The sequence below is a fragment of the Capsella rubella genome, unplaced genomic scaffold (genome assembly GCF_000375325.1).
Source record: "Capsella rubella cultivar Monte Gargano unplaced genomic scaffold, Caprub1_0 scaffold_1, whole genome shotgun sequence".
Taxonomy (NCBI): Eukaryota; Viridiplantae; Streptophyta; class Magnoliopsida; order Brassicales; family Brassicaceae; genus Capsella; species Capsella rubella.
The window spans coordinates 9756759-9784563 of record NW_006238923.1 but is presented as its reverse complement, the minus strand read 5'-3'; the positions used below and the strand labels follow the sequence as shown (position 1 = coordinate 9784563).

Below are 27805 nucleotides of genomic sequence, written 5' to 3'. Positions count from 1 at the left end.
TTTTCTCATATGCAGATTTCATGTTCAAGATATTACACGTCATTTACAAACATATATGTAATTATAATTTAAGGTTCAAGATCGTTATATTTCACCCCTATGATATATTCATTATTTTTACATTGGTTGCTGTTGTTGAATGCAATTCCCTTAAACATTGTATTTTATTATATTCATATTAATGTTAAACACCAAACCGATTATTATACTTGTTTGATTTTTGTGAACATTTGTTAGACTTTAACTTACCAGATAAAATCTTAGTGAAAGATTAGTTTGAACATGTCTTTCAATATAATGTCTAGTTAGTTTTTTTTTTCTTTTTGGAAAATAAAGATTTAAGTTAATTAAATTAAAAGTAAAACAGCATGATAGTTGATAATTTGTCCGTTTTTTTTATTTCTTTACCAATAAGTTGAACGTGGCACAGAATTTATGTGATTAATGAATATATTGACAAAAACAATGCAAAATGTAAAAATAAATTCAACCTACACATGTTTTAGTTTTGTAGGTATCATCAATTAAATAAAATAACCAAATCATTGCAAAGTGGAGTATTGAATATACCTAATATTTTAGATCCTGCAGTCAAAATTTATGAAAGACAATAAATGGTGCAATTCCCCTCCAACACCGAGATCCACAAAAATAATAAATGTGGTATCTCTATATATGTCTATATGAGATTTGTTGTTAGTTTGTAAAATACGATTTCATAAATTCTCATGATTTTGAATTTATGAACAAGCAAACATGAAATATAACTTCATCTCAATTATACGTATTAGATGGAGAAATTAAGTCGTTGATTAGCCGACAGTTACTATTTGGTTTGAGTACTAATTATCGTATAAAACAGCATGCATTGCATGCAATGCCAATCTCAAATACACATAATAACACTTCTCCAGTTTTGTCTTATCTTTTGTCGCCATCTCCAAGTATTTTTTTTTGGTTTTTTGTCCATATAATATGATAAGGTAACTCTCAAAATGTAAATATGTTATCTAACACCAGGACCTACAATACATATAATAAGATAACAATATGATTTTAATTTATCCCACGTCCAACGAATGCTGAACCACCACCGCCCCGGCATACTCATATGTATGTCTTTATCATACTTTTTAAATTTTTGTCAATTACTGTATGTGTAATTCATAACAAAATATTTCTAACATTCTTAATGGACAAACTACTTCTCGACAAAAGAAAAAACATATATTCATAAATTTATGTATTTAGTATTCGAATTGTATATCTTGGTTTAACATCTCAAAACTTAAACTTATTATTCTATATATTTTGGGTTCTTATGGATTTTGCCACTTTCTAACTCAAATTTTATAAATATGCCATTTTCACTAAAAATTTATAGATTTGCCACTTTTAAGTTTGTTAAAAATGTGTGATTTTATGATTTTTTTTTATAATATATATATTTCATAACAAATACTAAACCCTATGTAAAAATGGAACCAAGAAAACCAAAACATAATATGTAAAATTGTGTTTTTATATCTATAAAAGTGGCAAATCTAAAAGATTTAACATAAAATGGCAAAAACAAAAATGCCATTGAGAAAAGTCCTTATTGAGCAATTAACTCATATATTTTCCTTTACAATTTTTGTTTTTTTTTTCTAATATGTAAACCTACAAAAGCAATAGATTTTATCATAAAAAATTTAATCGGATGGTATAAATTCGGATAGCTTTCTAAATATTTTGTTTTTTTTTTTTGGTCGACAAAATATTTTGTTTTAAAAAGCTATACTAACGAATGGAAAGAAAATTGGAAAATAATTTATCAGGAAAAAACAATCCAAAATACTAGAAATAGGGTTTGGGAGATGATTAAAAGAAAAAACAAAAACTTAATTAGTGTTGCAAGAAACACAAGCCGAACATCGTGGATTGTGAATATTAATAGCGTGAGATTGAAGTTATGGACAAAAAAAGAGTAGCATCATTATCATAGAACCAAATACTTTTTTATGTTGCATTAATATTGAGTTCCTTTAAAAATCTGTAGCATTTAACTATCACAGTCATTTTACTTGTACTACAACTAATTATATCCATTCTTCTTTCCTTTTATATTTGTGCATTTATTTTAGGGCAAATCCATTATAAATGTGTGTTCTTCAAGAATTTTGTTATTAATTAAAGAACATTATGACGAAAACTACATTTGAACCTATGAGATTAGTGTGGTACCAAAAAACTCTTTTAACCACTGTGTCGAAGAAGACTCCAACTAACTAAAGAGCTTTTACAATTTTTAGTCAGTAAAAAACAAAAAAGAAAGAAGAATCAAATATTTTCTAAAACATTAATCATTATTAGTTTGAAAAACAAAACAAAACTATCAGATAATAACGTCACGTTTTCATTTTTGGGGAGTGAGAGGTGAAAGAAAAAGAGAGAATCGAGAAAAAAGAGTATTCCCGAGACAGATGATGAGAAGAAGTGCAAAAGTTTGGAAACATCGCGTCGGTCGTCTTATCATTCTTTTCTTTCTTTCCCATAGGCACTGCTGAAACCAAATAAAACCAATCTCAGCTCTTTGGTCTTTTTGTGTTTTTCTTTTTCATTTTTTATATATCCCACTTGAGGCAACAAAATAGTCATAATAACTAATTGTATAGTATATTATACCTTTAGCCAGAGTTAAACTCAGACTGGTAGTAGCAAGATTGGTGTGAGGCAGTTTGTTGTATCATGTGGTTCACGTACGTAATAGCATTGTAACCCGTATAAGAAGAGCTAGAAACGGTTTATTAGAAGTAGTTGGGACACTCTTCATCTTATGGACTCATTCTTCCACATGTTTACATTGTTCTTTTTATATATGATGCTCAAAACATTTATAATAGTTAATACGATTGGTTGATTTACTTGATATATAAAATTCAAATGACATGTTTTGAAACATTATCTTTTTCTTTTGATTTCAGGTCATGAAAAGATATTAATAAGCCAAACGAAAACTTTGTTCAACTATAGATAGATATATTATTCTCAAAGAGTTTCCTTTTCACTTTCTTTTTCTTTCTTTCTTCTTTTTGCTTTTGGTGAAATCTTCAAAGAAGCTTTTGCGGTTGTACCCAAACTTTTTCCCAAGTATCCCACTTGCCATAAGATCTGTAGGACCATATAAATATTAGAAAGTGGCATCCTTTTGCAAACTTTGAGGGAATATATATATATATAAGAGATCATACACCTTCTTCTAATCATATACATACTCCTTTCAATTCGTCACCAAATTGTAAGTGTTTTTGTTAGAAATCCCAAGTGTGATACGTCCAATTACATGATTTTAGACCCAACAAGGTTGGTAGATTCAACCTTCTTTGGAAAAAAACTATCAACTATCAGCCAAACAGTGTTAAGCCCTAGATGTTCTTGTAACCTAACAAGGGTTTTATAATCTCAAAAGTTTATATATTTGAAAACATATTGGTGGAGGAGTTACCGCAAATTAATCGAGACAGAGCTGATGAATCATATGCTTTCTCGTGATCTATATTAGTGTTATATCTGGACCGATGGGTCCGATAATTAAATTAAATTTATGAAAACAACAGTAGTTGTGGGTTCTACGTGGTTAAATATGTTTTTTGTTTATAGGTTAAAATATGAAGAAGAAGAAAAAAAGAAAAGTTGAGCAAAAATAAATAAACATCTAGAAGATTTATGCAAAGGAGAAGAAGAGTCAGCGGTCCAATTTATTCGGCTCCCAAGTTTTTCTTTCCTACCATGCAATCATAATTATTCCCTTAAGCTTAATCATTCACTTTAATTAAGCTTTAAGAATATTGAGTTTTAATTCATCACATCCCACCTTCTCCCACTATCCTCACTTCTCCTTTTGGTTGGCGAGGTTACATAAAAATAAGCAAGCATATATATTTTCTTCGATTTATTTTAGTTTCCATTTGAAGTTCTATATTTGTGTATTGTCCAATCGAAACTTCGACTTTCTCGTCTTTTGATGCATGTTCTTATGCTTGCATATACATAGTATGACATGTAGTGTATCTCATTACCATATGATCAGCTGATTGAATAAAATCATTAAAAAAAAAAAAACATTTCATCTTACAAAGAAGATTTGTATAATATATTAATATGTAAATAAATTGTATATATCAGATTTTACCCGTTGAGTGGTGATAGAGTTTCTAGGCTTGTAATTTGTAAATGTTAGGAGAACAAGCAGTATACTATGATAATGGAGATGAAAAGAGCGATCATAGTTCAAGAGAAAAATATATTTACTCCTATGTTTAAATGCTTACTCTTCATTGAAAGTTATAATTGCAAAACATAGTTCATGTATACAAGAAGTCATCGAGTGTTTTTTTATAGCAGATCACTAGTGTACAAAATATAATACTCTTGTGTTGTATGATTCAAAAGAACTAAAAATTGCCTTTTTCTTTTCGTATTCAACCAGTAATAAAAAATAAAAGATAACAAAATAAAGATCACTACGAAACTAGAAAAGTGGTGTCTACGTTGGACCATCTAGTGAAAAAGTACAATTAAACTTTAAAACAACTGATGATGATATATACAAACACCAAAACTTAAATTGCAATTTGCCAAAGAAAGAATATACAAAGACAAAAGCTTTTAAGACATCGAAGCCGAAGATATTCTCATTCGAATGATTTGAGAAAACAACACACCAGTAGTACACAACTCTCTTTTCAGCAAGTCCTCTCTCCAAAAATGTCTCTTCTCTTTTGGTTTTAATTACAAAATGATATTTTGGCATTTACCTTTTGCCATTTAATGGTGAGATTCTGCATGAATCCTAGGAGACTAGTGAGTGATTCTCCTTTGGAAGAAAGGTATGCAATCACAATCACAATCACAAAACACACACCCGAGAATCATTTCCTTCTTTATCTACAACTTTAAACCCGTAGAAGAGGACAAGGAGGCTTATTGAGCAATGGAGACTAACACATTATGAATCATTACCTTACATTTAAACAAAAATAATGAAACTGTTATTTATGATAAACAAAGGCATTTGCTAAATACATGCCTTGGCTTGGCTTTTAAACTGCACCAAAACTAATCAGAAATGTTGTTCTTCTATAGCTTCTCTTAGGTGAATACCTATTCTGATAACTATCTCTCCTTTTCTCCTATATAAAATATATATATCTTCAAGAATGTAATCTTCCATCTTCACAAGCTAGATCTCAAGTTCATGAATCGCTGCTGCTGTAACCATCTGATTCTTCTCTGTCGTAATTGTTTGCTGCATTATTAGCAGGTACATCATCATCATCATCTTCAGAGCTCTCACTCATTTCTGCGTCATCTTCTCCTTCGACCCGCTCAACCCCGACAACAACTTCTTCTTCCTCCTCATCCTCCACTGCTTCATTTGGGTTACTATTCCAATCTAACCCCCACTTGTTTCTCTGACTGTAATCCACAAACTGACCATCAACATCTTCATCCTCTGATTCAACTCCTACACTGTTGTCACTTTCATCGTCCACTTGCATTGGCGCCATCATTCTGTTTGGTGTTTCATTGGCCCAGTCCTCGTCCATCTCTCTAGGAGTTTCACCTGCTGCCCAATCTTCATTAATGTCTCTGAATGTCTGCTCCTCTTCTTCCTCATCTTCTTCAGCTTCTTGACTTCTAGGCCTAACAATATCAGCCATTCTGTTGACTAGGTGGACATTATCCTCATTGATCCTCTCTGGTCTTTTTCTAACCGTCCTCTTCCCTCTTCCAGGGACTTGATGGTTCAACTCAATGCTCATTAAGTTATTATCGACTGCAACATTTCTCCTACTAACAACAAACCTATTAGGGCCACCTTGTGCTTTCTTCCTCTTCGCCTTTCTGTTTGATCCAGATCCCAAACTTACTCTTGCACGTTTATTACTACGTTTGCTGCCCGAATTTGGAACAACCTCATCTTGGTCTTCTTGACCTCTGGGTCCTTTGCCTTTGAAAAGTGAATTTTCAGGGAAAAGGCTCTGCAAATGAGGGTAACAGATTCCAAAATCATAAGAATAATTTCCAAACCCATAGTAAAAGTTTTCACTAGTAATTTTCACAATTGTTGAACCAACATGGTCTAGAAAAACTTACAATCTGATCGTTCTCATCTTCAGGGATTAGCTCAGGTTTCTCTGGCTTCACATAAATAATGGATGCATCAAGTTCTGAGAGTCTCAAAGCAACCGCTGATACTGTCTTTGGTATCCATGGAAGAACGTCCACTGATCCCTGATCATCAGCAACAACATCATCACCTCCCAAGAGCTCTTTTGCCGACATAAAATTGGATGACAAATATTCTTTCTTGATTGCACTCTCTAAGGAAGTCAACACCTATCAAAACCAGAAAGGACAATACCGGGTTAAAAAATCTAACGTCATTTCCTTCAAATATGTATTTAATCATGAAGAATAAAAAGATGATTGAACCTGCAAAAGTTCTTCAGGTGATGATGATGCATTCAACCTAAACCCCCACATTTTTCTTTGATCCTCTGTCCAAAATGATTCAAGAGCTTCATCTGGAACAGATGCCTGTCAATAAAATTGAAGTTGTGGAATTGTCAAGAATCGGTACCAAAAACCAGCGCCTAATCTGACTGTAGACTAAAAGTCAAGAAAGCTCATTATGCTTTACCTCAAGAAAAACTAGTAGTGGTTTGAGCAACCTGACTCCAAAAGGAAGGGGAGACACAGTCAAACCTGAATCTGATATCTCCGAACTATCAACCATGTCCAATCTCTGTTGACAAGAAGTGCAGTGTGTATACTCAGACAAATAAGAAGCAACACACACATCACATGTTGCTAACAATTCAGATCTCTTTTTCCCATATTTCCTTGCACAAGAAGGGAGTAAATTGTGTGTCTCGGTCCACATCCATCTTTGGAAATCATGGAAGCGTTTTGATAAATTCTTCTTCTCCATGTCGTTTCTACCAAACTCAACTCTAATAGAAGTTGAAGTTTCCATTGAATCAGAGTTTGACCCTGATATAGCACTAGACGGGCTCACAGAATCTGTAGGAGAATGATTCATAACACTCTTTTCTGTCAAGAAAGGGTTCCTAGCTAGCTTTATATTCTTAGATGCATTCTCTTTGAATGATCCCTCGATCTTCTGCAGCATTATGCGTAAATGAGACTCTCTGATCCCACGCATATCCAGTGATGCAACCAGAGTGTCAAAAGCCTACACAGAACAAATTCAAAGAAGGCATGGTTAAAATCTTTATATAAGCTGGATACTGGCAAATCGAAGGGTAATAAAAACCCTTACACGAATTTTTTATTAAACTGTTAATGTTGTTATTACCTCCTCTGAATCAATGAGGAGCCACTTGCCATCCTGTAGCTCAACAAATAAGAGTCCCGAGGAAGGATCACTCTTAGACGCTGATGCAGCAAAAAGCCAGTAACGATTGTGGCGCCGATCTTGTCCAAGTGGCAAAGATCGGTATGGATACACCTCTTCTGCTTTGTGGCCTATATATGATTTTAATTGCGAGCGTGATCTCTTTGAAGCATATCCATGTTGGGAAGAATAATTTTCTTGACTTATATTGGCCACCTGATTAGTAAGTCCTCTCTCAGCAGATGCTTTATGAAGATCAGTCGAAACAACTTCCAAGGGCTTTGTTTCATCTAGAAGTTCAGAAGGGTCTCTATCGAAACTATCCCTCTCACAAGTAGAGCTTTGGATGATTCGTACACTCATCGTTGATTCAGTTTTGCTGTTTGCTAAATTTTGAAAATCAAGCTTAAGTACATCTCTCATACAGCTGTTATCTAACTGTGCTTCAGCCCACATCTGCTTTTTAAGAGAATTTGCTGCTTCCATACGATCCTGTGAAAGAATTCAAAATCAGATCACAGATAATAGACTCAAAAGGTCATATTATTCCTATTCAAGAAGAAAGGTTATAAAATTCAGACTTTACCTCAAGACCAGCTCTGATGGAATTTCCTTCATTGGCAATGCTGACTAAAGCAACAAGGGCATTAAGGCGCTCTTCAACACTTAGATGACAGTAATCCCCTTCCGTAAGACCTTGAATCCATGATTGACCCTGGTTGCTTTCATCAACCATATCCACGCAGCCAACCGCTGTATCTTTAAGGCGCTCACTATGTAGTGGAACAATGCTCTTCATACTGCTTGGAGGAGGAGATGAATACTCTTTCTCAATCTCACTCTTTACATCTGCTTTAACATCACAGAACATAGTATCTCCCCCCTTTCCAGACAAAACATTCTCTTCACCTAGATCGGCACTTTTCGATGCACTTGCTAAAGTGGCGATATCATCAACCTCAGGATCCTCATCAATATCAATTTCAAAGTCTTCATCCCTTTCAAGATCATTCACATCTTCTGGACCTGTAAATCCATTTTCAAATGCCCTTATCTTTTTCCTGGCATCTGCAAGTATTGCCTCTCCATCCGCCGGATCCTTCACATAAGGAGCTCGTACACAATAAGTCGAGGGAGCTATTCTTTCAAAGAGTTTCACATCTCTTGTCAATGCAACAGAGATAGATGCCTCTGGTGTCTTGCTTGTTGTCAGGTCCCGAAGTCCGGATTTCTTTCAATGCAAACCATAAAAACTAATGTAAAAGATATGAATTACGATGAAAATTGCAGAACAAATATAGACTATCGATTTACCTGAATCTTGTCAGCAAGATCCAATACTGTCAGTCCCTTGTTCCCCTCAAGAGATAAAACATGAAAGGCTGCAAATTTGACAGTTCCAGGTGTCAACCGGTGCCTCGATTTGCGTGGAGCCAGTAACCCTTTCTCCCGCATTAATGCAAAAGCACTTTCAGCTGCTGAACCACTTCGGATAGTAGAAATGATATCTTCACAACCTTTAGCCTGCATACACAGCCAACCAAAACAGTGTCATAATTAAATGAAAACCATCTTTATGTCAAAGTCTGGCTTAGCACCCATGATTTCATTTTTGGTTTTCATATATAGTACTAACATTACATCTCATATATAATACTAGCATTACATCCTAAGCAAAAAAAAAATTTGATTTAGGGGGCACACAAACACGAATGACTACCTCATCTTTGTCACCAATATGGGTCAATCGGGAATTTTTTTTCTTCAGCCTAGGCCCAAATCCAGCAGAGAGTGAAAATTGCCGCAATATTTCAGGCCATGTTAGTGGGTTCAAATTCTTTTTCCAACTACGAATGTCAAAGCCCCATGCATAAGCCTGAAGGAGAAAGAAGCACATGTAAGATGAAGCCCAGTGAACCAAACCAGAAAGAGTAAAGGATATTAACACACAGAGGCGGAGAAAGTTACCCCTTCAACTATTTGTGGATGCCCACCCTCAGGATTGGCTGTAGTATATTGGTTATTTCCAATTCCACTAAAGGGTGTTCGAGCAACATCTTCAATATCTCGTATTATTGATCTCAGAAGAGTAATATGTATCTCCCCCAGCAACCTTGAGTCCTACAATAGGATCTATATCATATACAATGCAAGAACAATGAAATGAAAGACACAACTATTACACACAAGAAAACAGAGAAATCTCAGAATGAGTACCAAACAGAGACTTACATAGTCATGAAAAGCCTGAATAAACTCATCCAGTGTAAAAGGCCATAGGTCAAAAACATCAGAAAATGATGTCAGAAATCTCCAAACCTGAAAAGCAACCACGTATAGAAATGTGAAACGAGCAAAAGTTAAATGCAAAGAAAAAAAAAAAAAAAAAAAAAAAGAAAAAATCCAACTGATTACACATTGATAATACTAATTTCAAATGAAGTGTAGCAGACAGGTGGGGGTAAAGATCAATAGAGCATACCATTAGAAGGTTTCCAACACTTTCATCAGAATCTTTCCATGGAGAAATGGCAAATGGCATTTTTAGTTGCAAACCCTTTGGTGGAAATGTGCTCAGAGAATCTGAAGAAATAGAATAGCTATGATGAGCAAGATCTAGAAACAAATTACAACACTATAATAAAGCTAAGCCAATCGAAAGCAAATTACTTTGACTGTCTTGATTTTGATAAGTATATGACGGAGATAGATTTGTCAGAGAAAGCAAATAAAAAAACTACTACTCAATCTAGCAAGCAATGTGTTTACAGAAATATAATCAACTGAAACTAATAATGAGCTCCAGCAATTAGCAGTGTTCTGACATACTACATGAATATGGAATATTTCAGACAATGCCATAGAATGTACCAAACTAAAAACGTAAAATTAAATACTAAGCTTAAAAATTCAGAGAAGAACAACACTAGAATAAATTACCAGATAATTGGAAAGCTACAAATCGCTCATTTATTGTAAAACCTACAATCTAAGTAGACCGTTGACGGTCATAACTACCAAATCCACTATTAGCTAAATCAGTTTCACGGTTTGGCAGAAAGACCATACCTCTATACAGTTCAAGATTTTGCAATGTGTCATGATCAAGCTGTAATACCGAGGGCAATCCTTTGCTAATAGCAGCCAATTCCATCAGTTCTAACTGCTCATCTTCAACTAGATCCATAGACTCCTTGGCAATTCTACGTGCGGTTGCCTTCTCAATGGCAATCTTGCGTCTAATAGCGTCTTTCTCACGACGAATCTCTTCTTTTTGCTTCTTTTTCTCTGCCTTTAACATGTCAACAAAAAGATAATTCTCATTTCCCTAACTAGTGCCCCAAAGGTTGCTCAATCTCAGCAGGATTAATAAAAAATACTAAAGAACAACAACTGGGAATAGTTTTTCAAATTTACCCTTTCATTTTCTCTCTGTAAGAACTTTTCTCTTCTTTCCATTTCACGTCGCTGCTCACGCTGTAACCTCTCCTCTTCTTTTATTCTTTCACGCATCAACCTCTCTTCTTCCTTACGCCTCTCACGCTCGTTCCTTTCCATCTCTTTTCTCATGCGTTCTTCATTCTGAGGACACAAGCATCAACTCGTCAATATATGTTGTAGTGATTCTAATAAAATCCAATAAGATATTTTCTAATAATCAGTAAGAAGTATGATGTATGAAGAGAAATACTTTTTTCCTCTGAATTTCTAGTTTCTCGAGATCTTTTGGTCCACGATTCTCTCGGGTTTCACTCCCTCTTCCAAGTTTACCATCGTGAATCTGTGAGAGTAAACATGGGATGATGGCATTACAACAAAACACATCGCGTAAACAAAAACAGATGAAATAAAAGTTGGCACAGGAAGTTACCTTTCCCTTCCTATGCACATCATTACTCTTACGCACGTCAGGCAACAAATATGGATCTTCTGTGCCAAGGACTGATGAGTCTTTCTCCATCAGATATCTATCCCCACGATGATGAGCTGATGCAACAATGGGGCTTGGCATGTCTTGTTGTGATGTAGAACAGTTACGAGACGCATGTCCAGGAGTACCATAGGATCTTGGTAAAGACCCATTCTCGTGCATAAAGGATGAACTCCTAGAACGTGCAATATCATAGTCCATACCATGTGCATGATTTTCAGAGTATCGTCCATACATCTCAGGTGTAAAGGAAGACGGATCATCCAGAGATTGTTGCTCATGGAAAGAACGGGCAGCAGCTTGAGACTATAATCAACAAAAGCAAATTAGTTCAGCAAAGTAGTAAAATGAAAATATTATAAAAGGTAGAATCTAAACAGCAATGCGGAGTTCATCTTTCTAACAATGATCAGAGACTAAGAACTCCCATAAGACTAATCTGTCAGCCTTTGTGCAATGAGAATTCTAAAAACTACTCCTACCATAAAATTCATACACCAACAATTTATGTTAACCTCTTCAATTGGTCAATTTGAGATGGGACTACTATAATTTATCATGTAAGGGATTTCAACTGATAGAATCAACAACAGGAAACGCCTAAGCTAGGAGAGCAATTTATAAGTAATTTCTCAAAGCGGCATGAAGTAACAGACATGTTGCATTTAAAATTTCATTGTAACTCGGCAGCATTGCATTGTCTGATTTAATTTCAAGTTGTTTCCATCAACATAGATATAGGAGGCACAATATAACTCAGAACAAAGAAATTAAATAGAGCATATATATGTTTAGTCAGAAAACTAACTCTTCGAGGCCGGACATCATGTGGTTCATACATTTTGCTGTCATATGGAAGAAGTAGGTGCTTCTGCATCGCTACAATGACAAAACGAGAAGTTAGAGAACAAAGTAACAGTGAGACTGAGACTGACATTAAGCATGTCACTAGTTGTAATTGGCAAATAATACTCAAGTAACACCAAATCACAAATACAAGACATAAAACAAGGCAAACATAGAAAGTAATGTATACCTATAGGTGTTCCGAAAGCGCCAGGGGGCAACGGATCAAAGTCCATGCCAAGAATAGGTCCATCATCTCTCAAAGGCTCCCCTAACTGAGCCTCAATGTAGAGAATAGCTCTACGGACCATAGCCGACAAGCGTGGCTCATAGCTCGGGTTCCCCATTGTCTCATATTCATCCAATTCAGCTCGAGAACTACTACTACCACTGGCAAAATTCCTCCTAGAGTCGGAATAAGGACTGTTACCTGAACCAGAATCGGAACCAGATCCGGAATCCTGTTCAGGAACCGATCTAGCAGAGGGTAAATCGTGAACCGAAGAGGCCAAAGCAGCCGGTTGAACCGAGACGGCTGGTTTCACGGGTTTCTTGGCCTGACCATCCTTCTTGTCCTTGAGGCGTCTATGGCAAAACCACATCTGCAACTGTCGATCTGTCAAATTCAACTTGTCAGACAAATCAGCCCTCGTCGCCTCCGAAGGATACGTCTCCTCTGAATCAAAAAATCAACAACAAGTCACATCAACAACACCACTAAAGAGGAAAACGAAGAAGAAGAAGATTATGAATCAAAATTGATGAAGGAACCTGAATAAACTTTCTCCAAGGTCTCAAGCTGAAACGGAGTCTTCATCTGACGCTTAGGCTTGAGAGAGGAGGAGGAGGAATTATCAATCTTGTTCTTCTTCTTATTATTGCTACCACCAACAACAACATCAGCAGCAACAACAAGGCTCCTGATCTGATCTTCTTCTCCATCGGAACCCATCTCCATGTGAAAGAGGTACGAAACCCAGAAACGGCCGCAAGGATCCCCACACAAAACACAAAACACACAAAAACAAAAACAAAAAAACTAGGGCTTTCTACAAAACAAACCCTTTTGATCCCCAAATTATAATTGTCGAGAAAAACGTAAAAAGAATATATTAGTAAGAAGAAGAAGAAGAAGAACAATAATAATAGTAAAATCGATAAAAACCAAAAAGGAAGAAAAACAACAGGGCTCGTACCACTCATCTCAATTTCAACCTCCTTCATATTCTTTTTTTTTTTTCTTTATCTCCTAATTAAAATCTTGTTGTTTCTCTTATTATTATTAAAAAAAAAAACGATTTTTTTTCGTAAGAGAAAAGGAAAAAAAAATCGAAACTTGAGGGATTCATTCTACAGCGAATCGCGTGCTTATGTGTGTTTCTGCCGTTGATGTGTTTATCAAAGCATCAAATCTTCTCTCCTTACACTTTCCATCCTTTTTTTTTTCTTTTTTTTTTTTAATGTATTTGGATTTGATTAAACTAATTAATACAAGTCGTCTTCGAAGGCTTATTTGTGTTTAAATACGAGAGAGCTTTGGTCTCTTTTTGTTTTTTTGTTTGTCGTTCAGATCAGATCCGCAGGTTGCTTCATTATAATCCAGTTTCTTGAGGAACCCCACTTGTGTTTACAATAAACGTCTTGCCGTTTACTGTTTTTGTGTCTACGTTTCCTGTCGTTTTGGATTAGTACTTTTAATCACATTAAACCGGTTCATTCCTGATTTTTCCAATCCCGGTTCATTCTTCGTCCCTGAATTGGAAAGAGCACGATTCGAGTTATGAGACCTTTGACTCAAAATCTCGCTGAAGAAGAAGAGATACTGTAGATAAATTTGTGCTCTCATTTTCCGGCGCCGGGAACGTCGGAACTCCGGTGAATAGATAATGGGGTTGCATTTGGCTGCTCTGTTTCTCGCCATCATCGTTTCACCCCTCTGTGTTTACTCATCTGAAATCCAGAAGATCAGTTCTAATCAGAACTTGGTGAATGATCTGGACGCAGCTAAGCTCAGAATATCTCAATTGGGTAATAAAGTTTAGCTCTTTTGGTTCGTGGTGGTTTATGGGTTTAACAACAAAATCATCTCTTTTTCATGTGTGTGCTGATTGTATTGTTTTGGCTCTGATCGTGTAGAAGCTGTTCTTGAGGCAACCATAAAGAAGGTGGATGGTAAGACCCTTTACTTGAAAGATCGTGATAAGTTGATCCAAGATGCTGAAAGTCAGATCCAAAGTTTGCAGTCTGCTTCATACAGTGACGAGGTTCGTTTGGTTCTCTATGGAAAATGTATTGGGAATTCAACGGATGCAAGTTTAGAAATTAGCTAGAAGGGCATTAGAGAGTAACTCCAGTGATTATGTAATGAATGTGGTAGGACAATCATTATATCATCTGTTCTGCCTCTGAGGCTACTGAGCTTTATCATCATATTTTGTAGTTGTAGCTGCCACACCTCTTTGATACAATATGTTTTAGTGTTGTTGATAAGAAAACATTTCTGGTTGTATGTTAAGTACTCTCTTCTCGGTTTATGTTAATCATTGTATATACCCGTAGAAGCATAGCCAAGGTTTTTTTTATGTTAGTGTTCTTATATAGGTCTTTGTTTTTGTTTGGAATCTTGTGCTATACTAAATCATGATAGTCGCATTGCTGACATTTAGGCTGACACTTACTACTTGATCTCAGAGCGGGTTAACTTTAGTCCAGAAAAGGATAAGCGAGCTGGAAGAAGAGGTCCGTTCAGCTATGTTGCTATTATATTCCTCATCATATTTATATTTGTATTATGTATCATATGCGTTCTACCATGGCTGGAGCTACTTTTTCTTCAACTCCACTAATCTAAAGAACAGGGTTGGCAATGCTAGGTTAAAAAGCTATGGGATGCCTTGAGAACAACCAACTTCGAGCTTCACGTTTTAGAGGATAAAGCAAGAGATGCAGAGGGTAAAGTTAAAGCTAAAGCTTTGGAAGTTGAACAGGTGGTTATTGGCTGGTTTAAACCCATTCCTTTAATTTTCTATCCAAAACACAAATGTGAACGATTCTTTGTAGATCAGAATCATCTCATAGTTCACTTCATACAATGTCTTCTACAAAAGTTCTGATTTATTCTTTCATATCTATTCTTTAAACTTTAAATGTCACTTAAGTATGTTTGGATCCTCGGGGAAACAAACATATATTGGCGTAGGTATTTAAGCATCTGATTTTCTATGTCACTTAAATGATTATGTGTAGTAACTAATCATCCTACTTCTGTCTGTTTCTGATGTGTTTTGTATGTAAATGAGTTTTCAGATTTTTGTTGTCACCAAATTCTTCAAGTGCATGGGGTTCTGACCTACTTTCTTAATCATTTTAGATGGTAGAAGTTGTTACGGAGCAGTGGATTCAGGTTCAGCATCTTGAGCAGGTCTTTAGTTTTAGCATACAAGTGTGTCATTTGATGTAGTTGAATCTCGTGAGTTGTGATCAAGTTGGATCGCTGATTATGTTTTTTTCTGTCCCTATTGCATCTTGAAGATGAGAGAATTTAACAACAGAAGGCATCACACACCTAGCAGATGCACCTTCTTGAAGGTAAAATCCAAATCCAGCTGTCGAACTTGCAGAGATATGATATCTGAGGCGTAAACTGGGGTTTAATCATCTCATAGCCTCGCATGTAATCTTTTTGTATCTGTATTTAGCTCATGAACGACATCCAAAGACATCTGCCCAAATTTCATGAGTCACTTGACATTCACTGGAAGGGAAAGAAGGTTTTCTCTGTGCAATCATATCTCACACAAGCACAGTCACGGTTAAAAAACCTTTGGGAAGCTATTACCAAATATCACCACCAGGTTTTGTTTCAAATAATTTCATTTCACCCTCTCCATTATATAAGATTGAATGATTCTGTAACCTCGCTTTGCTTTGATTCCTTATAGTTACAAGGCTTCATCAAGTATGAGATGGAGAAAACTGAGATCACAGCAGCGCTTGCAAACAGAGAAGTAGTGTTTTTCATGGTATGTTAGTCCATATTTTCAGATCTGGTAAAATGGTTAAATCGATGTTTGTTTTGAATGATCATTAAATCAAATATGTAAAATGAAATCTCCAGGCATCTGCAGTGATCACCTTCCCGGTGTTTGGAGCTTGGATCTTACTCTCTTCCTAGGTTGATTTCTGGAATGACATGATCAACCGATGCATCAGTTTCTTATGGCTCAAAACATTGTCTAGTTTTTTTAAAAAGCGTTGAGGTGGTTCCTTGCGATCAATTGCATCCATGAGCAAACCGGTTAATATCTAGTTAAAACCAGTTATTACGGGGTAAGATGCACAGTTGGTGTATCCAAGATTAGTTTTTGGGAGTAAAAAAGCGTTGGGTTTTGTTATTGAAGAAGAGACAAAACCAAAGAGATACAGACAAAGTCAGTTCGTAGTTAAACGTTAGTTGTAACTTGCAAGTAGCGGTAGCCTAGCCTTACTGTCCCGTAGGGTTTGGTGTGTTTTGGTTTAACCGAAAACAAAAAAAAAAAGAAAGACAACATCACATTGACAAAATCTGCGGGAATTAGTAATGAAATTTTGTTTTTTATGCGAGACCACATTATCTTTGGATAATGAAGATACTCTCTTACACATTCTCTGCAAGACATTGCGAAATTCTATTTGTTCAATAGATCGATCATTCATATCCTCATTCATAGTGTGAAACTATTACCTATTTTTCAATCAGAAGTTAGCCAATAGTTTGATATGATGATAGGTTTGAGTTTAGCTTTTGTTTTTAAAAATAAAAATGAATGTGTAACTTAACTAGTTAAGCTATTTATAACTTTAGCCATAGTTTGATATGATGATAGGTTTGAGTTTAGCTTTTGGTTTTGAACCAAAAAAATGAAATACTAATTTAACTAGTTAATCGTTTATAACTAAAAAGATTAAGATTGTTGCTGCAAATGCAAAGGTCCTACAAGGTTCTACTTACGACTCCAACAACACGACCTCTTTCGTTGTCCCATTTCCGCTAGTCACGCCACAAAATCTCCACCCAACACTTTCGAGTCTTTGATTGATTATTGCATTACTCTTTGTATATTTTTTTTCTTTCTTTTTTTTTTTTTTGGTCAAACCATAAGTAAAATCTTCTACTTTGTTTTTAGTTTTTTACCACTTTTATTGAATAGTTTACTTTGATTTTCATTGTATCCTAACCTTCTCTTATTTATGTAATAGTAAAACTGTAAAAGAAATTACAGACACTTTAGTTTCGTTTATATTCCTTTTTAGCTTTTATTATGTTAAATAATGATCCTTTTTAGCTTTTTTGAATGGTTGGAGTGCTTGCTCTTTAATACTTATATATGATATGTCTCATCGTCTGAAAACGAGAAAATACCTACTACTACTACTACTCTCTCATACCCACACCCCGCAAATTACTCATTGTTGCTTTGAAATTATTACTTTGACATTTATCTTTCGGTTGACAATTTATTTGTTTACTACTTTTCTTTATAAATCCTAGAATTTCATGCTACGAAAATAACTAATAATCTAGATACAAAATTTGATATTTTTATAAAAATTTTAAGTGCATATATTAGAAGTTAGAGGTACCGTATCTTTGAATGATGGAAAAAATATACTATCAACGAAGAAAATATAGAGCCACGAAATATTTTTGTCATAGACAATACTAGAGACTAGAGAGAGTAGTGGCCATTAGGGGTCACATGATATGTGTATTGGTGTCTCCAATCTCCATAGTGATCAGTGGGATTGGAGCAATCCCCACTAGACTCCTCCCTCAATTCTCGCATTATTACTCGCCTCTCAGTTTCTCCCCTCTCTCTTTTTATTATCCTATTTTCTTTCTCCTTTTTTGTACAAAGTGAAATCGTGTATCACACCACAGACAGTGACGACCAAGTTCTTTTAGTTAACAAAGAAAAAAAGGTTTTTTTTTTTCTTGGCAAAACTATGATATGTACGTAATCAATATTTCGGTGGTTCATGTTTTTTTATGGCCATCCACCCTGACTTATTGTGTTAACTGTTAAGTTGTACTATAAGAATAAGACTGACAGTTAAAAAAAAAAAAAAAAAGACAGATAAAAAACAGGTATAACTAACCTTATAATTAGGTAAATGATCCTACTCTATTGATTACAATTTCAACCTCAAATTATAATAATAATAAAATCAGCTTGAATTTAACAATAACATGTTATTTTAATCAATTGAACGCAATGTATAGGAAAATACTCGCTTAAATACATTTTTTAATGATACACACTTGTTATTTCGTTCGATAGTACAATATTTTCCAGATATAATGTTTTCGTAACTATAATTTCTCACTGGTGTTTTGAAAATTGTTAACTTGTAACTCTTTCAGCAGTGGGTTAATTTGTAATAACTGTTTTTTTCTCTTAAGTTTAAGCTAACATTGTATACAGCAGTTTATGCCCAATTGACACTCCTACCAGATCCCACTAATGAAACTGATACAAAACTTTATCATTCCAATGATTCAACAATTACAAAACTCAAGTCTAATAAACTACTGTTCTTTTATTTTATTCTCCGAATAATTGTTTCCGTAAAGTTTTCAATGAAAATTAATTGTCTTGTCAGTTTTGCAACTCACAATTTGCCTTTGAACAGTTCAAATTGATTAATATAGATATTGGAGCAGCAATGGTCTTCCTTCAGCATTTGGATAACAGATTCACACAGTATCTTCAAATGCTAATGTTGATCGGACCAGATGCCCACATATATACATTATTCATGTTTGCTCGTAGCATAAAGCAAGAATGATTACGAGTAGTACATGATGATAAAGATTACTGGTGCATTTCAAATCAGCTTTATATATAAATGTGGTTTTGTCTGACCATCCGATATATAATCAAATATAAGTTTGCTTGAAGATCGGGAAAGTTGGAGACATAAACTATAAAGTGTTTTTTACATAAGAAAAGCATCTCGAGGCTAATTCAATTATCAACTCGACACTGTTATGTCGATTTTTTTAGGGGCCAAATTATGAAGAATGATGTTTTATAAACAACACAAACAAAATTCTAGCTACTCCATGTTTTTCACGAAATACTGACAAAAAAATGTATGCATGTTTTATCATTTACGACTATGATTTAGAAACTATACACGCTTCAGTATTAACCATGTGGACTGCTCTAGTGCAATGAGTCTGATGCAATGATCTATCATAGAAATTGCAGCAACTTATAAACTTTGACTATTAATTTATGTGTTTATGTTAGATGCATTACATTTTCAACATTTTTTCTGTTGAATTTTGTTCTGACCCATGTTTTATAAATATTGTTTTGATTAATTATTATTTTCTATACGAGTTTTCAAAAAACCATCTCGATAATGCACTTAGTAGTTTTTAACGAAACGAGAAGATGGTATATATGAAAAGACGGTATCGTAAAAGATCGAATAAAAAATATTAATTTAAATATATAATGATAATATTTTACGATTTAAATAACAAACAAAATATAACTTTGGATCTTTCTTGAATATGCTAACAATATGAAAACCTTTAATGATAGGACTTGAATACTAACTCCTAGGCAACAATGACAGTATGACAACATGAACAAAGGGAGAAAAGAACCAAAAACAAAAGCCTCCCCCTATCTATTCCTAGTCCATATCTGTTTTCAACAAAACTACGAAATACGATCCATATGTTCTCATCTTAACTTAAACTAAACTAGTCGATAAGTGTTGTTTGTCAAAGTTAACAAACCAAATGGTTAATTAACCTTTTTCTGATAAACTAATCTTATAGGCAAGAAAGCTGAGCTACCTCTTTGAAAAATCATCTCATCCTTAAGGACCCACCAATCAACCATTATCACCTATCCAGTCCCCATTTCCACCTAACGACTTCAAATTAAAACACACACACACACACAAAAAGTCCACAATTCCTAAAGAAAAAAGTGTAAAAGAACAAAGAAAAAAAAAGGCTTCAGTGCTTAGAATCTTTCAATATATATAAGCTCACACATTAGCTCTCAATAAACCCACAATATCTAATTGTCCCTTCTCTTCTCTCTATCACACACTACTATCACATTATGGCTTGCTCCACTAGAAGCTCCCTCTTCTTCTTCTTCACTACACTTATTCTTCTCTCCACTCAAATCCACGCAAGAGATAGCTACTTCTTTGGGAAGTTCCACAGAGACTCTCCCAAAGACCAAAACCCTAACAATGTTCTCCCTCTCGAGACAAGCGAGAAAACAACGGTAGATGAATCCATCCCCAACAAGAAAGAGCAAGAACAAGATCCTACCTTTGTCTCCGAGTCCGGGAACGGCTATGGCTTGTATGGTCACGAGAGTACTACCTACAACGACAACAAAGAAGAGTTCAACAGCAACAACAAGTACGACGACAAAGTCAACGGCGAGACTTTCTCCACTCCAAGCCTGAGCGAGACTGAGGAGTCTTTCAACAACTATGACGAAAAGTACCCCAAGAAGACAGAGAGCTACGGCAGTAACGGTTACAGCAACGAAGAGTTCAACAACAATAACAAGTACGATGCAAACTTCAAGGAAGAGTTCAACACCAACAACAACTACGATGAAAACCCCAAGGAAGAGTTCAACAACAAGTACGCCAAGGAAGAGTTCAACAACAACAACAACAACTACAAGTACGATGAAGACGTCAAGGAAGAGCCTTTCTCTCAGAACAATGGAGACAACAAGGGAAGCCTCTACAACTCCAACGCTTACGGGACAGAGCTAGAACGTGAAACGCCGTACAAAGGTTACAGCCACAATTTGGAGAGACAAGGCATGAGTGACACAAGGTTCATGGAGAAAGGTAGCTACTACTACGACCTTTACAACGACAGAAACCACGGCCATCACTACAGGAAGTCTCACAGCAAAAGCCCCGCCGGTTTCTATTCATCTCCGACGACAGAGACTAACTACGACCAGCAATCGTATTCGTACGGAAACAACAACAACAACAACAACGGGGAGAATAGCTTTAAGGATCCATACAACTCCAAGTGGGAGAACGAACAGCCTGAAGAGTTTGTTGAGGAGCAAGGCACAAATCAGTTCAAGCCTTGATGAAGATTGTTATTTGATTTCATCTCAAGACTACTCTACACTCTTCATTAAAATCACTTTCTTTTTATTTTCAACTAAGTTATATTACTACTACTTATCGTTGTTTAGTCAAACTAAATCGTTGTTATCATTGCAACAAATTTAAAAAGTGAAAGGGGTTTGTGTTTTTTTTTTTTTTTTTAAAGTTGAGGTGGGTTTGCTTTTTTATGGGGTTTTGAACTTCGATGTTTGCGTTTTGCATATATTATTCGATGAAAAGAAAGATAGTTTATATATTACTTACTTTATGTTATTATTCTCTTATGTTAATTCAATCACTTTTTTGGTAATTTTGTTTATTAGAAAAAAACAATGTAGCTAATTAAAAAGACTGTATGGATCTCTCCATTATTAAAATGGGACCAAACGTGACTGCTTATAATGATTTATAATGGGGGACATGAAGATGCCTCTTCCTCCTTGCGTAAGTGCAAAAGAGATAAAAGTAATAATTACTTGCACAACCAATTTTTTTTTAATTTTCCATGGATCTAGAAAAACATATACTCCACTACATAATTGTCGACGAGGCCACAAAAAACCTTTGAGAAGATGTGTCTTAATGTTAGTTGGGTACGTACATCAACAGTTGCCACACTCGTATTACTATTAGTTCTTCTAGGTTCCTAATCAAGTTGTCAACCCATTAAAAGCCTTTTGTAACCTTCAATCACGTTTCTTGATTTCTTGACATATAGTTCAAGAAATGTATTCTTTTGTACAATAAGAATATATATACTCTCAAATTAGTGTAATGGGTAACATATGGGCGGCAAAGACCAAGAGAAACGCCGGGACAAGTAAAAGACAAGGACAGTTCCAAAGGCACTGATGAGCAATAAGAATCCACTCTCTCGACTCTCTCGAGTCTTTTACGAAGAAAAGAAGAGTGTGTCCCTAATTCCGATAATCACGGCCAACATAAAGCACAAATTAAAACCCCTTTTTTTCCTTTTCTGGATTTATTAACTTTTTCCTAAAAGAAATTAAATTATTAAATAGAAAATATTACCACCATGCAAAAAAAAATATATTTATTTTGATCAAATTTTTTTTAACTAAATAGTAAAATTATTGTGTTAATTTGTGAAATCATATGCTAAACCAACAGTGACCATGTTTTTAATAACCGATTGACACGTGTCACATATCCGCAGCAAACTAACAGTTTCACCAAGCTTTCCTGTATGCGCAGCTGCATCAGATCCGCACCTTAAACAAAAACCCCTACGCAAAAGCCCTAAATCTCTTTCTCTCCTCTCCGTAAGGAAAAAAAAAGCCAAATCGAAAGATCCTAAGTACTTCAATGTCCGCCGCAAGGTCAGTCTTCCGCTCCGCCGCGAGCCGAGCAACCGCCGCCGCGTCTAGGTTCTCCACCGGACCCAAGCCTATGCCGTCATCGGCACGGTCCGCGTTTCGGATGCCTAAACAGAGCCCTCTTTCAAACCGCATTTTCAGGTAAAAAAAATTCTTAACCCAGAGAGCAACTGGTTTGATCTCAAAGTCTCGTTCCATAAGCAATTCTGAATTCATTGTTTTGGGATTTTTATTTGGAATGAAAGATCTCCGGTAGAGCTGAGCTGTTGCGTGGAGACCATGCTCCCGTACCACACTGCCACTGCTTCTGCTTTGCTCAATTCGATGCTCTCAGCTTCACGCCGTGGTTGGATCGTTGAAGGTAACACACTCTGTTCTTATTGCGATTCCTCTATCGTCCATTTTGTTTCTCCGATGATTGAAATGCACCAACTAAGCTTTATTCAAAAATGCCACTTTTGTTTTAGTCTAAACTTCTAAATGAATGTTTTCTAGTGGAGAGATTGGTGAAAGGAAAGCTATTGTTGAAGTGTAAAATCATTTTAGAACAATTCACTGGATTATTCAGTTTGTTGCATAATAGTGGTAATGATCCACTGGTCATATGTTGGTTCTCATGTATCAATCATATACTTTTGGATTTGCTTTGCCCATGTACCGGTTGTTGTAGATTAGATAAAACAAGGTCCTGGTTGTTGTTGTGGGTTAGGTTTAGAGCTGTTATGTTAGACATAAGAAGTTATGGATCATGGATTCTTTTGGTTCTACATTTCTCTGGCACCTCTGAGTTTTATTTCTGTGTGCATTTTTTGATGAGTGGCTAGTTTTTCTTTTGTTTTTTAACAAAAGTTTGATGATCTTAAGTTTTTTTTGCGATTATACTTTCCTTATGTCTGGATTTGTCCCAGTATTAATATCTCAAGTTTATGCCCTTGAGATTTTGGTGTTCCTAGGATCAAAAGTTTATTTTTTTACAAATCTTTTTCGTATCCAATGTTTCCCTTGAATACTCTACTCTTGAATAGTTTGGATAGTAAATATCAATAACCCTTAGCAGAGTCTGTCTTGTGGCATCTTTTCTACATATCTTTACCCAATTATCCATACTGAAAAAAAAACAATTTCTTTTTCCTCCTATGTAGGGCTAGACGAGACTAGATGAAAGATCCATCAACAAGAGTGATGTGAGTCAATTTATTATCCTCTGGTCCTGAGTTAGGTTTTTACTTGATTTGCCATCATTGTTATAGTTTTTTTTCGTAAAGGGGGCTTCATAAGGGAGAAAGTTTGCAAAAAAGGGTCAGTTGTGGTTGATTATGTGTAATAGACATAGTTGTTAATGTAATTGAATGTGATTGGAATATTGGCATGCTATTATATTTTCTTTCTCTGAACCTTTGGGACTAGAAAACCTGCCATCAGCATCACACTGATACAAATTGTATTCACTCAGATTGCAATGATGATGTATGATGAATTACTGGGGAGTGGTCAGCAATGCATGCAGTCTAAGACAAGGTGGTGGTGTAATGAAGCTTTTGTATTTGTTTCTTGAACTTGTTTTTAGTTTCTTGTCTTAGCGGTTTATTAGAGAGAAACCATTAGAAGTGATAATAACCGAGTCACATCTCTTAGGTCACAAGGTTTAAGTTTTGTTCTGTTTTACCTTTGATAAGTGGTGTCAGAAAAATTCTAATGGAGTGTTTGTATTCTGTTGTTGTAGATGGATGACACTTCTTCTGACCATTGCAGTAACCAGGAAGATTTGTTTAAGAGTTGTTAGAACACTTGTGTTGATTCTTAAACCCAAAGGAGGTGGTTTCCTGCAAATGTTTTCTACTATTTTATTTACTTTATAAAATGTCCAAGTGAGATTTTTTGAATCAATAGGTTCAGTTCTTACATGGCATTGCCTTCTATTGTAGGTCTCCCTAGTTTGTATGCAACTGAAGTTATTTCTCTTGAAACTGCAGAGACAATGTTAAAATATGAAATAAAACAACAGAGCTAGATTTTGATTAAACTTAATATTCTCACAGTCTATAAATCATATACTAGAAATAAAATTAGAAGAAGAAAGAAATGAAATGAAAAGAACAAGACAACTAAGCAGGCAGAAGTCAAAGGCTAAAAACATCACATGTGACGAACGTAGAGTCTACACGGTCGTTGTAATTGCTGAATTTAGTTAACATTTTGATTCCTTTGATTTCCGTGAACTCGGAAACGAACGATAAATAAACTTGGAAATAGAAAAGATCGTGTAGAGTTTCCAAGATGGAAGCAAGATCTACATAAATCATAGTTTCAATGTTTTGTGGGGTGTAATTGTGTGCACAAAATCCTAAATTCTCATCCTTATTCCTGCTTGGTACGTTGGTCCCATCCCAAAGAGGCTCTAGATTCTACAGCTATAACCAAAGACATTTTCGTATGAGACAAAATATAGATTACGGTCATCTCTCTAACTATACAAGTATTGCTTGAGCCAATGATACGTAACATTTCACCATTTTTCAATAGAGAAAATCTCATGTATGTGTTTCTTAGCTTAAAAGGTAAAATATGTAATCTTTTGGTTGTTTTGTTGTTGTAACTTGTAAGTTCTTCTGTATAGTATAGCCACACATTTTACACATGCCTGAGTAAAGAAAAGAAAAAAAAGATAATTTCGAATTTGTTACGTTTCTTGATTGCAATCATCCACCAACATATCCGGCGATGAATCATCCTATCATCATAATAATCAATAATGCATGCAAAAAAAATAACTTTTTAACTTCTAAAAAGTGTAACATTATAACAAATCAACTATACATTTGAGGCGGAAATAATATTTTTGAAAAAAATCATCCAACACTTAAAAAGGAAATTAATGATTACACACACTTAACTCATGCACAGATACTGAGATACACACATACGTAAAAATGGTTAAATGCAAAACTTAAATAATTGAGCAACTTTGAAATTAATTATATATAAAAAAAGCAACTTTTGAAATTGTTTTCATTTTCACACCTATACCTTTCTCTTGCTTTCTTGCACCAAAGCTGTTCAACAGTAACCAATCTCTCACACTTCTTCTTCTTCTTCTTCCTCTTCAAAATCTTCAATCATGCTCCATTCTCACTCCTCCTCTTCCTCCTTCTTCTTCTCTTCTCTCTCTAAATCTCTCCCATGGGTTACCTCTCTTGCAACGGCGAATCCGCCGTTGCTATCTGCGATCCTTACAACTGGAATCCTCGTCGACGATCGAATCGTCATCCTCATAAACTCCGGATTTTCAAATACGACGAACTCGCTGCCGCTACAAACGGCTTCTCCGCCGGAAACTTCTTAGGTAAAGGAAGTCACGGCAGAGTTTACAAAGCGGTTCTTGACAACGGAAAGCTTCTCGCTGCCGTCAAGAGATCAACACTCACCACCACCGTCGGTAGTCATAATAATAACAACAACGTGAGTCAAGCGGACAACGAGATCGAGATCCTCACACGAGTTCGTCACCGTTGGATGGTCAACTTAATCGGTTACTGCGTTGACCACCGGAGAAAAACGAAGCTGTTAGTCGTTGATTACATGCCTAACGGCACGCTTCACGATCAGTTACATTCTCGTTGTTCGTTAGATCCACCCCTTAGTTGGAACCGGAGGACCAAACACGCGCTACAGATCGCAACTGTTGTTCACGCGCTTCACGTCGCGGAGAATCCGGTGATCCACCGCGACATTAAATCGTCAAACGTACTCATCGACGGCGACGGGAACGCTAGGCTAGCCGATTTCGGATTAGCGTTGATCGGAAACGTCGACGACGAGCGTTTGAAATGTACACCGCCGGCGGGAACGTTGGGGTATTTAGATCCGTCGTATTTAGCGCCGGCGGATCTAACGGCGAAGACAGATGTTTTCAGCTTTGGGATATTGTTGTTGGAGATGATTAGTGGCAGAGAAGCCATTGATTTGAATTATAGCCCGTCTTGTATAGTTGATTGGGCTGTTCCGTTGATCAAACGCGGCGAATTCGCGGCGGTTTGTGATCCGAAGATTAAGAACCGTCCTTACTCCGCCGTGATTCGGAAACTGGCGATTATGGCGGCGAGGTGTGTAAGATCGACGGCGAAGAAACGTCCGGATATGTTAGAGGTAGTGGAGTGTTTGAAAACGGTGAGGAAGCTATCTAAGGCTTCTCCAGCGTGGAATCGTCTGCGGCGGGAGAGTGAAGACAGATCGGAAAACGTTTTGGCGGTTGAGGAAGAAAAGGAATTAGAGAATCATGTGAGGATCGTGAGAGGAGGAAGCAGGAAGAACCGTAAGGTATCGTGTATGACGAGTGAGGGTAATGTTAATGTATACGATTACGAGAGAATAGAACCGGAGGTGCCGTTGCTTTCTCCGCTACCGCCGCAGATTCGTCGTCGGAATTTTGTGCTGAGATCGAGGTCAGTGGGAGCGAAAGTTGGACCGGATCCGAACGAAGACGTTGGACATAAGACTGCGGTTACACTGAGAATTCTTATCGAGAAAGAGAGACCGGTGAAGACTATGGCGGCGGTGAGGCTGAGCAAGTCGAGGTCGGTGGGGATGGTACGTAGTAATAAAACGGCGTCGGGGAAGAGATATTAAATATGTCTTAACGAAAAGTCAGCAATTTTGCCAGACTAAATTGTTTGACCGTTGCCTGATTTGTAGTATTCCACTTCTTTTTTCTATTTTTGTTTTTTCTTTTGTCTCATTTTTTTATTTTAACTATTTGTTTTTTTTGCTGTTGGTGTATTGAATAAAATTTGTGTTTTTTTTGCTGCGAAATTTTCAAGGTGATTTTTATAAAAAAAAAGTCAGAAAGGAAAATGGAATTTGATTTAGGAAGAGAAGAGTTGTTGAATGTTTAGTTCATTCACATTGAATAGTTTTTTTTTTCAAACTCGGTTTTGTCAAAGAAGAAGTTGGTTTATTACCTAAATATGTATGAATCTTTGCCTTTTGGTACTAAAGCTAGTTTACTCTATTTTCAATACTCAAATGAGAAAAAGATTTGGTCTGTTTTGTATTCGTTTAGCGACAATGACCAACGATTAGCCCGCGAGCTCCCACAAGATGCATCGACTAAATCATTTTACAAAA

The 27805-nt window shown here is 35.8% G+C and overlaps 5 protein-coding genes across 10 annotated transcripts; 4 read left to right on the top strand and 1 right to left on the bottom strand.

Moving 5' to 3' along the window:
* Positions 1-4968: 4968 nt before the first annotated feature.
* LOC17897746 (homeobox-DDT domain protein RLT1) lies at positions 4969-13291 on the bottom strand. The gene is made up of 18 exons (XM_023777115.1): positions 12954-13291; positions 12373-12858; positions 12145-12215; positions 11277-11642; positions 11097-11186; positions 10823-10987; positions 10475-10697; positions 9888-9988; positions 9638-9724; positions 9374-9526; positions 9126-9281; positions 8720-8929; positions 7992-8636; positions 7367-7897; positions 6689-7243; positions 6481-6585; positions 6142-6384; positions 4969-6026 (listed from the first exon to the last, which is right to left on the bottom strand). The coding sequence occupies exons 1-18, from the start codon at positions 13138-13140 to the stop codon at positions 5238-5240; spliced, it is 5163 nt and encodes a 1720-aa protein (XP_023632883.1). The 5' UTR covers positions 13141-13291; the 3' UTR covers positions 4969-5237.
* A 175-nt stretch (positions 13292-13466) lies between these two features.
* On the top strand, positions 13467-16576 carry LOC17899479. Its single transcript, XM_006305447.2, has 9 exons — positions 13467-14210; positions 14319-14446; positions 14874-14921; positions 15056-15169; positions 15553-15603; positions 15714-15770; positions 15881-16036; positions 16124-16204; positions 16300-16576. The coding sequence occupies exons 1-9, from the start codon at positions 14069-14071 to the stop codon at positions 16354-16356; spliced, it is 834 nt and encodes a 277-aa protein (XP_006305509.1). The 5' UTR covers positions 13467-14068; the 3' UTR covers positions 16357-16576.
* Positions 16577-20249: 3673 nt separating this feature from the next.
* Positions 20250-21617, top strand: LOC17897289 (protein E6). Its single transcript, XM_006305230.2, has one exon. It carries the CDS (start codon positions 20312-20314, stop codon positions 21323-21325), a length of 1014 nt encoding a protein of 337 aa, XP_006305292.1. The 5' UTR covers positions 20250-20311; the 3' UTR covers positions 21326-21617.
* Positions 21618-22595: 978 nt separating this feature from the next.
* Positions 22596-24704, top strand: LOC17899039 (protein NUCLEAR FUSION DEFECTIVE 6, chloroplastic/mitochondrial). Of its 6 annotated transcripts, XR_002835476.1 has the most exons (5): positions 22596-22822; positions 22927-23042; positions 23824-23865; positions 24135-24199; positions 24405-24704. XR_002835476.1 is itself a non-coding variant. In XM_023789743.1 (4 exons), the coding sequence occupies exons 1-3, from the start codon at positions 22671-22673 to the stop codon at positions 24152-24154; spliced, it is 288 nt and encodes a 95-aa protein (XP_023645511.1). In that variant the 5' UTR covers positions 22596-22670; the 3' UTR covers positions 24155-24199; positions 24405-24704. The 6 variants fall into 6 exon arrangements, 5 of the variants coding, with proteins under 5 accessions (XP_023645511.1, XP_023645514.1, XP_023645512.1 ...); XM_023789743.1 differs by lacking the exon at positions 23824-23865; XM_023789746.1 differs by lacking the exon at positions 23824-23865 and having other exon boundaries at positions 24135-24202.
* Positions 24705-25555: 851 nt separating this feature from the next.
* Positions 25556-27450, top strand: LOC17900413 (serine/threonine-protein kinase-like protein At1g28390). Its single transcript, XM_006303653.2, has one exon. It carries the CDS (start codon positions 25862-25864, stop codon positions 27305-27307), a length of 1446 nt encoding a protein of 481 aa, XP_006303715.1. The 5' UTR covers positions 25556-25861; the 3' UTR covers positions 27308-27450.
* The last annotated feature ends 355 nt before the right edge of the window (positions 27451-27805 follow it).